The sequence below is a fragment of the Maniola jurtina genome, chromosome 26, assembly GCF_905333055.1.
Source record: "Maniola jurtina chromosome 26, ilManJurt1.1, whole genome shotgun sequence".
NCBI lineage: Eukaryota > Metazoa > Arthropoda > Insecta > Lepidoptera > Nymphalidae > Maniola > Maniola jurtina.
The window spans coordinates 6,425,093-6,438,033 of NC_060054.1; the positions used below are offsets into that span (position 1 = coordinate 6,425,093).

General features: G+C 39.5%; 2 protein-coding genes across 2 annotated transcripts in view; both read left to right on the forward strand.

Moving 5' to 3' along the window:
- LOC123878301 (leucine-rich repeat serine/threonine-protein kinase 1) overlaps positions 1-1,480 on the forward strand; it is a 73,578-nt gene extending 72,098 nt beyond the window's left edge. Inside the window, exon 57 of the mRNA XM_045925446.1 lies at positions 1,211-1,480. Coding sequence (XP_045781402.1) covers positions 1,211-1,282 — 72 coding nt within the window. The 3' untranslated portion in view covers positions 1,283-1,480. The remainder of the gene's footprint in view (positions 1-1,210) is intronic.
- Positions 1-12,941, forward strand: part of LOC123878311 (zinc finger protein 345-like) — a 349,298-nt gene that overhangs the window by 86,441 nt on the left and 249,916 nt on the right. The window lies entirely within an intron of this gene.

Consider the following 12,941-nt stretch of genomic DNA (forward strand, 5'->3'; position numbering starts at 1 on the left):
AGGCACAGCTCTGGGACTAAAAGGGGCCCCAACACCGTTTAAGGCTCGCTGGAAACAAGGGCTTGCCTTCCAACTCGAGGACCTACTCTCCCGCGGGTAACAGACTCCCCGTGTCTATTACCCGGAGGCCCTACTCAAGGGGGCAAGCGATGGTCGTGTGCAGCTCGCCTGCGTCCGATTCTCTTGCAGCGCATGGGATGAGAGCTTTCGGCTTCCTCTCAGCCGCTCCGCTGCCTTCTTATGCGTCATTACTTCTTCGTTGAAGGAGACCATCGCTTCCAGGCCCTCTCACTGTTCACCATGGATTTAATCACGGCGGGCAATGAGAGCTCCTGCCCCATAATATCCACCAGTGACTTACGAGGCTCCGTCCACGCCTGGCACTCTGCCAGCGTATGTTGTGCCGTGTCTGAGACAATACCGCACTGGTGGCTTTCCTCTGGAGGCTCTGTTCGCGCCACCCTGCACAGGTATCTTCCAAAGCACCCGTGCCCCGTAAGAACCTGTACAAGGTGGAACGTGAGTGCTCCATGCTTCCTCTTCGTCCAATCCTCGACGATGGGATGGATAGCCTCGATAATCTTATGACCAGCAGTGGGTGAAACGAGCCTCCTCTGCCAATGGAAGAGGAGCTAACCTAACCTAATCTAAGGCCCTCCCCCCGCACGTACGCGCCCCTGCCAACGGCCGCGGTCCAATTTATCACATTGCCCGGCTACAAGTAGGGAATTATTCATACAGCCCGGTCCAAGTGATAAATTCAAGCTATCTCAAACATTGATTTATTACATGGACCACGGGCCGTCGGGCATTATTAATAATGGCCGGTCAAAGTGATAAATTAATCACTTTGCCCATCGCTCTTGGGCATTATTAATAATGACCGGTCCTTATTAATAATTCCCAATTAATCACGTTGCCCGTAACATATATATATACTGTACAAGTGGTTCCATATAAATTTGGTGAAGATCTGATGAATATCTTTGGAGATGGAGAACAGAACTCCTCAATGGATAAGAGCAAATTGCTCGTGATCAGTGTAATAGTTTAGTAAACAGTAGGGTTTTAACTGGGCATAGCATATTATAGTACAGTGGGGCCACTAAAAATTGTGAAATAAAAAAAATTCAAAAGAAAAATAAAACCGACTTCAAAAACCACAAACACTAAAAAGTAAAAAATAATTTTTGTTTATTTTCTTTTTCAGTCAAACAACACAACAACACACACCGGGTTCTACTGCCTGTTGTGGCGAGCACAACACTGGCTACCGGACTAATGACATCATTTCCACGGACGGAGCGATATGGAGCGATTTTGAACTTTGGCGGTTTAGCGCCAAGGAACGCCAAATGTAGGCAGCTGTATGAAAGTCACATAGAAATCATCGGAATAGTTTTAATGGTTCAAAATAGCGATTTTGAGCAATTTTGAACTTTGGCGGTTTAGCGCCAAGGAACGCCAAATATAAGCACCTGTATGAAAGTCACATAGAAATCATCAGATTAGTTTTAATGGTTCAAAATTGCTATTTTGGGCCATTTTGATTTTTGGCGTTTTAGCGCCAAGCCACGCTAAACGTAAGCAACTGTATAAAAGTCACATAGAAATCATCGGGATAGTTTTAATGGTTCAAAATAGCGATTTTGTACATTGGCGTTTTAGTGCCAGGGAACGCCAAATATCGGCAGCTTTATGGAAGTCACATAGAAATCATTGCAATAGTTTTAAACGGTTCAAAATAGCGATTTTGAGCAATTTTGAATTTTGGCGATTTAACCCAAAAAATGGCAGCTGTATAGTTTTTAAAAATAAAATAATTAAATTGCGGCCAAGCGTTAATCTATATATTTAAAAAAAAGCTGGGAATTTTCATTTGCTGTCAAAGATGCCTCGTGCCGCCGGCTTTAGACAATAGAATACCGATTGTTAGGGCTGATTTTCCAATCGCCAAATAAACTTTATCTGATAAATTTGACATTTTGGCGGATTTCCAATACAAAACGTCGAATTTATACCACAGTTAGTAAAAATTATTTGACAATTGAAAAATTGACTTAAAAATTAAACATACACTTACACTTAATCACACTAATATTATAAAGGCGAAAGTTTGTATGTGTGTGCGTATGTTTGTTACTCCTTCACGCAAAAACTACTGGACGGATTTGGCTGAAATTTGGAATGGAGATAGATAATATCCTGGATTAGCACATGGGCTACTTTTTATCCCGGAAAATTGAAGAGATCCCACGGGGTTTCGAAAAACCTAAATCCACGCGGGCGAACTCGCGGGCATCGGCTAGTTAAACATATAGATTGCAATATTGAAACGCACACGTCACGCCAACAGTGGACTTTGCTGTGTACAGTGCTTTAAACTTGAAATACAAAAAAAAAGTAATTAAGTGTCACAAAATGTATGCATTTAAAATGCTTATAAAGCAAGGTAAATTTAGAAATACTAATACAACTTTTTACAAAACTTACCTATTTAATAAAAAACCGGTCAAGTGCGAGTCAGACTCGCGCACCGAGGGTTCCGTACTCGGGTATTTCTTGCAACATTTTGCACGATAAATCAAAAACTATTATTCTTAAAAATAAATTAAAACCTTATTTGGCAAACACGACAGACAGACAAACAGGCAACAAAGCGATCCTATAAGGGTTCCTTTTTCCTTTTGAAGTACGGAACCCTAGGAAGAATTAATTACAAGGAATCATTAAAAATCATAGAACAATACTTATTCACTATGATCAATGATATAAAGTTGTGTGAAAACCTGTATGTATATTAATTAGTATATTTATATTAACCTTGCTAAATCTTATTTTAGTACTTATTTATGAATTGTTATTATCTAACGATACTGAATTTGGAATATGTGATCTCTTATGTATATATAAGGATGTTTTTTTGTAATGTCATTCTGTTTGTACGTCTATGGTGAACTGAATTTCAGTTTTGTATTGTACTGTAACTTTGAGAGTTAACGAAAATCAGCATTATTTCATGCAGCACGAATTTGTTTAGCTTAGTTCCACATACACTCAACTTAGGGCTAAGTCAAGCTAAGCAAGCTAAACTATCTGGGTTCTCACCGAAAACTATGCTAACTGAGGATGTAATATTGCATAGTACGCGACAGGTCAAGATGGGTCGTGCCCTCCCCCCTCCCTCACCCCGCCTCATAACCCAATAGGGATGAGAACTACTGGTCAAATTAGTGACTTTTTATCAAACGTCAAAACGCTTGCTCAGTGAGGAAGCTTGTATGAAATTCATAGATTGACGTACTTTTTTTAGCTAAATCGATAATTAAAAATGGTTAGCAAACTCAAAACTACCAGCGGACGTGGATTTCACGAATTTCGGAAGACCCTCTATTTAATAGTTCCTAAGAAATAAGTAATTTTTGACCTCCCAATTGTCATCTAGTAATTTCCGTTGACTCTCAAAGTTGCATTAAAACAAAGTGTGTCCGAATCGAGTGTGATTATTTTATTTTTTTACCTTTGTTCTAATTTATTTTAAGTAATTATGTCGCAAAGAATTATCCAAGCCAAAGAATCTATAATAAATGAATTTAGTATGCCTGAAAATGCGTTTTATTTCATAGTTTATAAGTTTATATTATGTTACCCGAAATTAATCTAAATATAGGTAAAAAAGGAAAAGGAGTATAACTGACTGCTAAGCTCAAACTATTAGACTGTTAGGCTGAAAGGCATGCAGATAGCTATTATGACTTGAACATTCGCTAACGATTTTTGAAAATTCAACCTCTAAGGGCCGGCGCACATATGGCGGAGCGCAGCGCATGCCCGTGAAGTTTTCTAATCGCATGACACATCACGTGAATTTGTACCAGAGAATCTATCGATTAAATATCGATATCTATCGATTAAATATCGATCAAATAAAATTTGAATTTCGCGGGCAGGCCCGTCTCATGCCCCTTATGTTTAAATGAATTTGATAATAGAGAACAGGACAAGATGTGATTTTCATTACTTTTACAGGCCTAGTTGATATAATCGGTATGACAATGTACAGTGTGACATCACCATAGATATGTAGACATCACACTATGAGTGGATATCTCAAATATTCATTAGAACTGCGTAGGACTGATACAACATTTTGTTGCTTATTCAACTTTGGTAATACTACCTGCTTAGTGTCATAATAACATTTTAATTCAGATTTTTTAGGCATTTTGAAGTGTTTGACAAGTGTAAATTATGCCGATGCCACAGACAGATACACAGATACACACGTCAAACTTATAACACCCCTCTTTTTGGGTCGGGGGTTAAAAAATGAAAACGTTTGAAAGCATTTGAAAGCACAGACTAATAAACACTAATAAACTTTGATTTGACAAGGGACGTTTGACATTGCCATCTACAGTAGGTACGGTACGACAAAGATCTTTTGGCGTGTGAGTCAAAATCAGAACTAATACCGCCATCTTGTGAAATGTCACGCTTTCCCCTTGTATGTGGTGTTCCTAAGTAAAAAATCTCAATTTCACTGGTATCTTCAAATATTAGAGCCATCAATATACCCTGATGAAAGAAACAGTATAAATGTGTCTGCTTCTTATAACTTCAGAGCCTCAATAGCTCAATCGGTAAAGGAGTGGACTGAAAACCGAAAGGTCGACGGTTCATACCCCGCCCGTTGCACTATTGTCGTATGTACCTACTCCTAGCACAAGCCTGACGCTTAGTTGGAGAGGAAAGGGGAATATTAGTCATTTAACATGGCTATTGGCTAATATTCTTTTTTTTTTTTTTTTTTAAACTATATTTAGCACTACGTGAATAGAGTATTTCAGCCGGTAAACATGATAGGTCGCAATACCATGGCCTATCAACGGTTTTATTATTTTTCCTATGTGTGGAAACAGGGATGGCTTTCCAATTCCTCGTTCAGTTAATATTAGATAAAACTTACTCGTTTTTTAAAATTGACATTCTCAGCATATTCCCTAAAATTGGGAAGATTTTATTTGCTGGCAGCATACAGGAAGGACAGCGCTTTATAATATCTCTGGGTAAAAAAAAAATTGTTCTGGACTTGGACGCGATGGCAACTTGCTTGACAGCAAGTGTCAAACGATGCACGTAGGACGAGTTGTGCAAGTTTTTGTATCACAAAAAATGCCGACTTGTTTTCTCAATTAAAACAACATTTTCTTACGAAAACGCGTAATCAGTGCCTTAGATGTTATTTACCATGACCGATACGTACTTTTGAAGATAATTTCCTTACTTTTGGATGTCGATATTCTGTGAAATAAATGTTAAAATATGACAACAAGTTTGGGTGTGTGAATCAGTGAGTGGCTCGAATTTTTGTGGATTTTGCACGTGTTTTTCTTGCTAACGGACGCCGAAAAGAGTTTGCCCGCCCTAAGGTAAGTTTGTAACAACTTTTTATTACTTTTGAGTGTATTCAACAACTTTTTTTGAAGGAAATAACTAACACGGGAAAGTATCGCGTATTAGTTACGTTGCATGTTCGAAAGTAGGTTTCCCGTATTCTTTTAAATTTCCAAATTCAAATCACTCGAAGTCATGTGATTTTTAAATAGGTTGATTAGAAAAACATTCGGAATAATTACGAAAGTTACGTAATTTCATTGTTTTATGTCAATTTGTAAGAAAACAAGTTAATGGAATGTGAAGAATGTAACTAATCTGATAATCGGATTCAATAGGTTTATGTACGGCATTGTGACGCGCCCTTGAGCTGTAAAATAGAAGTGCAGGTGTGTGAAAGTGATTAGTTATACCTTGCTGTTTAATATTGCCATTTTCATGGTTAATTTATAACTTAACTCTTTAGTTACCCATGTCTTTTGGTGACATAGTAACAGCATTTAAATTATTGAGTTACTTACTTTAAACATCTTTTATGTAATAAAATTATAATGCTAATATTTACTAGTACTTATTAGTAGTAGTATAATTATTAATTAGTACTTAATTTTTGTAAGTTGCAGAGATTTAAACTAAACGAATATTAAAGAAATAGAAGTTCACTACTTAACTTACCTAAGTTATAATAATATAAGCCTTTATTTACTGAATTACCTGTTATACATTAATGTACATATATTCTATTAAATACATATATTTTAATCAAATAAATATAATTTTGACACAGGTGTTTTGTTTGTTTTTCTTTTTTCATTCAGTTTGCCCATGGGCATATGCCTCTTTCAGCCTATCTGTGTGTTAACATAGATCTTTCAGTCAGTCGCCATTACCCTTTTCCTTTTAAAAATATTAAGATTAAGTAATTATAATCACTAATCAATCAACTAGGCTAAAGATGTGTTAATCTATCAACTAATGATTAGTTTTTGATGACATGCTTCTTATTTTTTTAGGTTAATGATTTTGATAATCAGTTGTATGACTCAAGCAGCAAGCATTTCAAAAGATACTAGATTTGGTTTTACCCTTGATTTATCCGTGTGGATTTTAATAGGATTTTTTAAATCCTTCCACAAAGTTTGTAATGCTGATTCGCCCAATACAGCTATGAGTTGATAAATCAGTCAGCCAAGTAGCCACCCTTTTTACCCGACTGCGGCAAAGCGAAAAGGAAGGGTTATAATTTTAGCAATCTATGTATGTATGTATGTGTGTGTGTATGTTTGTATCCAGATTTTGTGTGTTCCACCGTAGCACGTAAACTACTGGGCCGATTTTAGTGAATGAGGTGTGTCCGGGTGTGGTCCGGGTGACATAGGCTACATTTTATACGAAAAAAGTGGACCTAACGGATGTTACATGAAAAAAAGTGGGGGTCTCCAAGATATTGTTTTGCTATTGTATCGCGTGGGGTGTCAAATGAAAGAGGAGAAAATTCTGAGTGCATAAATATAAATGTACAACAACATTAAAATATACCAAGCGATAGAAAAACAATTTTACTATATCGCAGTCGGGTTTTAGTTTTCAACTTTTTCTTTTATGTTATTTAGATTAGGTCATGCAAGACTCACAAGTTCAATCTAAAATAATATCTGCTATAACATACTTAATTAACCATACATCAATCTCCATCATAGTAATCTAGATGTCCTTCCTATGACCTTGGTGATCTCATTCTCCATAATGGTTTTTAAGTAAACTGTAGCCACTGTTGTATATTTGTTAAAAAATGATAAACTCCTAAACAATTAAGTATAAGCGTTACTCAAAAAACAGGCATTATTTAAATATTTTTTCCAATTATTGGAATGTCCTCCCAAAACCTACACGAAGAACACAGGTTCAACATATAGAGGTTATCCGAGAATTGCGAGAGTTAAAATCAAAAAAAAAAAAACTAGTGGCAAAATCAATTATTCAATTAGAGTGTGATTGCTATCACAACATGTAATTATCCAGTTTACAATCGTTCCGAATCTCAGAAGGAGACTAAGCTAAAAACCTTCAAAACATCCATATTTATGCAAGTTCACTCTTGTTGGCCTCCTAGCCACAGATTGTATGAGGTCGATAGAGTCAAAAATCGATTTTAAGTAACGTTGTTAAATGACGTTCAAGCCTCGACGTATTGTTAAAAGTTCCCTTACTGCCCTGAAATATGCTACCATGTACCCTCGCTAACCCGGTACAGGATACGCGAGGGTGTGCAGGGCGTCCCCCCCGCCTCATACCCCGATTGCCATCTCTAGTCTCGACCTGTCGCATACCATACCTACACTTATCAACAAAATATGTTATTACAAATTGCCTATTCACCAGGAAATTCTCCAAGCCTGACAAAATATTGACTCCAGGTAAAGTTGACTAAAGGTTGCCTGGTAGAGATTGCTCTAAGGCACTCTAAGCAATAAGGCAGCCTTTGCACACAAAGGTTTTTTTTTCGGTTTTCTTCTTTCTGTGTTGTATTCCTTTACATACTTATGTGTTTTTTGTGTGCAATAAAGTCTTTCCATCTATCTATCTATCCAGGTATAGACCAGTACAGACCCTACCCTATAAAAACAATAGGACCTGCTTAACAACCTTTTTCAAACGCGTCACCATAAATAACCTAATTGTTTCGTCTCGCCACTCGCTGCCTATTGTTCCGATTTCGAATTTGAAAAAAAAAATGGCTCGGGGCATGCTCCAGCCGCCAACGAACAAAAAACAAAATGTTATGGCGGCGCGATTACGTCATGGCTTTAACTGACAATACCTAGTCGGTAGGTAGGTATATTAAATATCCTATCTATGGTAGCTTATCCATGAGGAACAAGCTTAACTCGTTATAAGCCATGTTATTATATCTCTATGGCTATAACCAACCAAAACAACAAATACATAGTTATAATATGGCACAACATACAGCATGCGATAAGCTCCGCCCGCCCTCCCACTACTAAATATGCAGGAAAAGCAAACCATACGCACAACTATCGCATACGGCAAATAAGTTTATAGCAAGGTTTGCAGCCTAGATTAAGCGCAGCGAAGACTAATTCGTAATCTAAGGTTTACAGGTTTACAGAATAATTCCAAGATGCCACACGTTTCTATTCGTTGTATTAGATTTCACATTTAAAGCTGTTAAATCGATAGACATCGCAAATAACGGGTAAATTTTTATTGAGTACAAAATATAACATTATAAATAAATCTAGTTTTAAAAACACCAGCCACAATTATGTGGCCAATTTCTAGAAATGTTAATTATAAATCAATCGCTGAGCTTTCACATTTATTTTATTGCGAAAAAATTCCGTTTACGATACTCTGTGAACGACGGACCGCTCCGTGTCCATCATCCACAGGTCCTCCCGAGGGCTATTGTTCCCGGGGAAGACAATAATTCCCTTTCCACGCTCTCCATCCTCAACATCTCTCTCGCCCGCCACCGAACTGGACAGGCGAGAGACTGGTGGGGCAGCCAGTGATTGGATGAATGATGAAACATTCATCACTAACTACCTAGCACAGCCACACCTTCCGCTCCTGGGGCTGCTTGGGACACTCAGAGGGACGCGCGGACAACAACCCCTCCCTGCCAGGTCAGTTAGCCATGGCCAACAACAATACCTTATGAAGAAAAAACCGGCCAAGTGAGAGTAGGACTCGCGCACTGAGGGTTCCGTACTCGGGTATTTTTTCCAACATTTTGGACGATAAATTAAAAAAAACTATTATACATAAAAATAAATAAAAATCCGTTTTAGAATGTAAAGGTAAATATCTTTCATATGATACCCCACTTGGTATAGTTATCTTATTTGAAAACTGAAACACATTTTAATTTTTTTAAATGATGTAACCACAAATTCGCGGTTTTCAGATTTATTCCTGTACTTGTGCTATAAGACTTACCTACCTACCAAATTTCATGATTCTAGGTCAACGGGAAGTACCCTATAGGTTTTCTTGACAGACACGACGGACGGACGGACGGACGGACAGACAGACATACAGACAGACAGCAAAGCGATCCTATAAGGGTTACGTTTTTCCTTTTGAGGTACGAAACCCGATAAAATTATTAACTATGTTACCAGGATACACAGGCCCAAGTGCTGCTGTTACCCCCAACACTCAGGCACACGAGGATCTAGCTGGTGCCCCAGCCCCCAACTCTAGTGATATTATTATGTTTAGCAGGCAAACCCTTGTGCTGTGGTATGTCTATGGTGGATGACTTGATGAGATGAGACACGCCGGGTGCAACGCACGTGTTTGGGCACCCGCTTCGCACATGTGCGCGAACGTTTATTTTGAACGGCTATTTATATCGCGGCCAATCCGAGGCGTTCTGAACATCAGTGGTTCCGTACATGAAAATCTGCTAGATTTTAATTTTTTTTTCTCTCTCGTCTGGCTTTACAAAGATAAGCCAATGTCAAGTTTGTAGTTATTTGTAACAAGTTAGTTAAACTATCCAAGTATGGACCCAGTCTGTGCCGGCGCTCGCCGACATACGCACGGCACCCCCCTTAGAGCGCTTTCCAATCAGTTTTAACAAAAAAAACACTCCAAAAAGGCAAAGCACGCCCGCCAGCCAACACCAACACAGACGAAGTACCAAATTTTAATTTTTCGACATATACTAAAATTAATAGTCTTTCTAGGTGATGTCACGATCGCAATCACCTCTGATTGGTTGACGCTCGCTCACTATTGGCTACAATGCATTGTCGCAACCAGAATACCATTTTAAAGCCAATGACAACAATTGCGATTGCACTAATGATTGATGCCGGTTTTACGGAATCGACTTACTGTGCTTTCTAGTGACATAAGTACGTACCACCAGGGGTGTATTATTGACCTTATAAGAAAGCTCGCTCACTCAGCGGGCGATGTAGAAAGCTATGCTCGGAGTGGCAATGCGAAGCTGAAGTGGCAATGGACAGAACACATAAATCGAAACCCGATAGACGTTGCGGTCCCAAGGCGCTGCAATGGCCACCTCGCAACGGAAACCGCAGCAACGAAAGACCCCCTACGAGGTGGACAGATGACATCAAACGAGTTTGCAGTAGGCGCTGGATAGCGGCGGCGCAAGACCGTGGTGTGTGGAAGTCTCTACTAGAGACCTATGTCCAGCCGTGAACGTCTATTGGTTGATGATGATCATGTTTATCATTATCATGGATTTTTGAAAACCTTTTTCATATAAGTAAATAATTTTTTTACGAGATATTTCACTGTGATTAGTAGCCTCATCTGGTGACATAAGGGCTGGCTCATTTTTTGCGCAACGGATCAGCTTGGCTGTTCTTATTCTTGGCACCTTTCCACGCGGGCATGATTTGTACAGTAATTAGATAAGGCTCATCCATCCACTTCCAGCTATCTCTTTAAGGTCTTCAAGGTGGATGAATAAGGAAGGCGGAGGATCGTGTGTGGTGACGTGCTCTTGGGAAGGCCTATGTCCGCAAACAGGCTGATTGATAGATACGGCTTTAAGTTTCATAGTAGCATTTTCAACAAGTGTTAATTAAAAATTTATAACACACCCGACAAGTGAAGGTTACAGTAACTAGAAAAGAGCTGATAACTTTCAAACGGCTGAACTGATTTTCTTGGATTATAGCTAAGAACACTCTCGATCAAGCCACCTTTCAAACAAAAAAAAACTAAATTAAAATCGGTTTATTAATTTAGGAGCTACGATGCCACAGATAGATACACACGTCAAACTTATAACATTTTTGGATTGGGGGGTTAAAAAGTAAGTAATTTACGTAAACGTACGTAATATAATAACAAAATGATCAGACAAGCGAAGGCCTCCGCTTGTGGCGAGAAGTAGAGCGTGACCCGCCGCCGCGCCGCCCGCTCACACGCGTGGCGGGTCAATTTCACCATTCACAATATTCGCGATATAATGCGCAACGCACACCCGCAGACCAAAAGCGCTACGTCGTTATACCTACCTTATACACAATCCAGCTAGGTAGGTCCAATTTCGAGAAAGTGTAGAGGCGACCGTCGACGTTGGCTGGCTAGTAGACAACTAACAGAAAAAAAAACAAAGAAATCGAATTCGGAACATTCGAATTCCTGCAGCTCTCATGGATATCTGAGAGCCACATTCACACCGAGATCCTCATCCACAGCGGTCGAGCAACGTGCTCCCGAGTCTCGTTACGTTCCATACCACCACGTTGTAAATGCAGTGTGTATATTGTGTACAAGGAACCGAAAGCTTAATTTCCGCCAACCAACGAAATCTGTATGGCGCAACATGCAGTATGTGACATGCACCGCCCGCCCTCCCACTGATAAACATGCAGGAAAAGCCAGCCACCAAGCAACGAAATCTGTATGGCGCAACATGCAGTATGCGACATGCACCGCCCGCCCTCCCACTGATAAACATGCAGGAAAAGCCAGCCACCAAGCAAGCCACCCGCACCACCACCACGCAGCACCATACAAATCCCCCAACACCACTCGACGCCTGTAACGCCTACTTCTATAATACATTTGTATATTGTGTGTCAATAATGATGTTAATATAACTGTACATAAATGTGTGCGTTTCATTAAAATTCATCACCACGCTACCGCAAAAGAACCGCCAAATCCTACTTGGCTGGATTCGGGAAGCTTCGAGATATCTTCTCGTCCGAAATTCCTCAGTGTTTGAAGTCCAATGTCTTCCAGCAGTGTTTGTTGCCAAGTTGTGACATACCTAATATGCATCCGAGACATGGTCGCTATGGGCCTCATAAGAAAGCTCAGTCACCCTGTGAGCGATGGGGGGATTTTATGCTTGGAGGTTCTCTACGTGATGGAAGAAAAGGCCCGATTAGAACGTCCAAAGTCGGGCACCCATCCAGTCACCCCTAAGTATAAGTTGGCTTAGCCATCACAATCGATTGTGAAACGTCCGTCACCAGCCTACTAAAACCAAAGTTTGAATTCTACAGTGCGATGATTGCAATCACCTTTGAATGGTCTAACATTGAACGTTTTACAGCGGATCTCTAAAATCCCCTTTGCTTACAAAGGATCCCTACGTAAACGGTCAACGGGATGTCGGACTTTGATCCATAGCTTCGACCCTTTTTTCTCTACGATAATAATTTAAACAATAACTAACCTAAAATAAAAACCGGTCAAGTGCGAGTCGGACTCGCACAAGATGGGTTCCATATAATCGTACAAGAAGTAACACTTTTTTTTTTAATTTTCATGGTTGCCATTATGAAATTATTATTACTTGTTGCTATAGCGGCATTAGAAATACACATTCTGTTGAAATTTCAACTCTACCTATTACGGTTCACGAGCTACAACCCGCTGACAGACAGACGAACTAACGGATGCTCGGATTGACAGCCGAGGCTATAGGGTCCCGTTGGCAGTTGGCACCCGTCGGGTACTAAAGCCTAAAAACCAGACAAGTGCGTGCTTTCCTTGCATAACAAACAGTGTTCTGT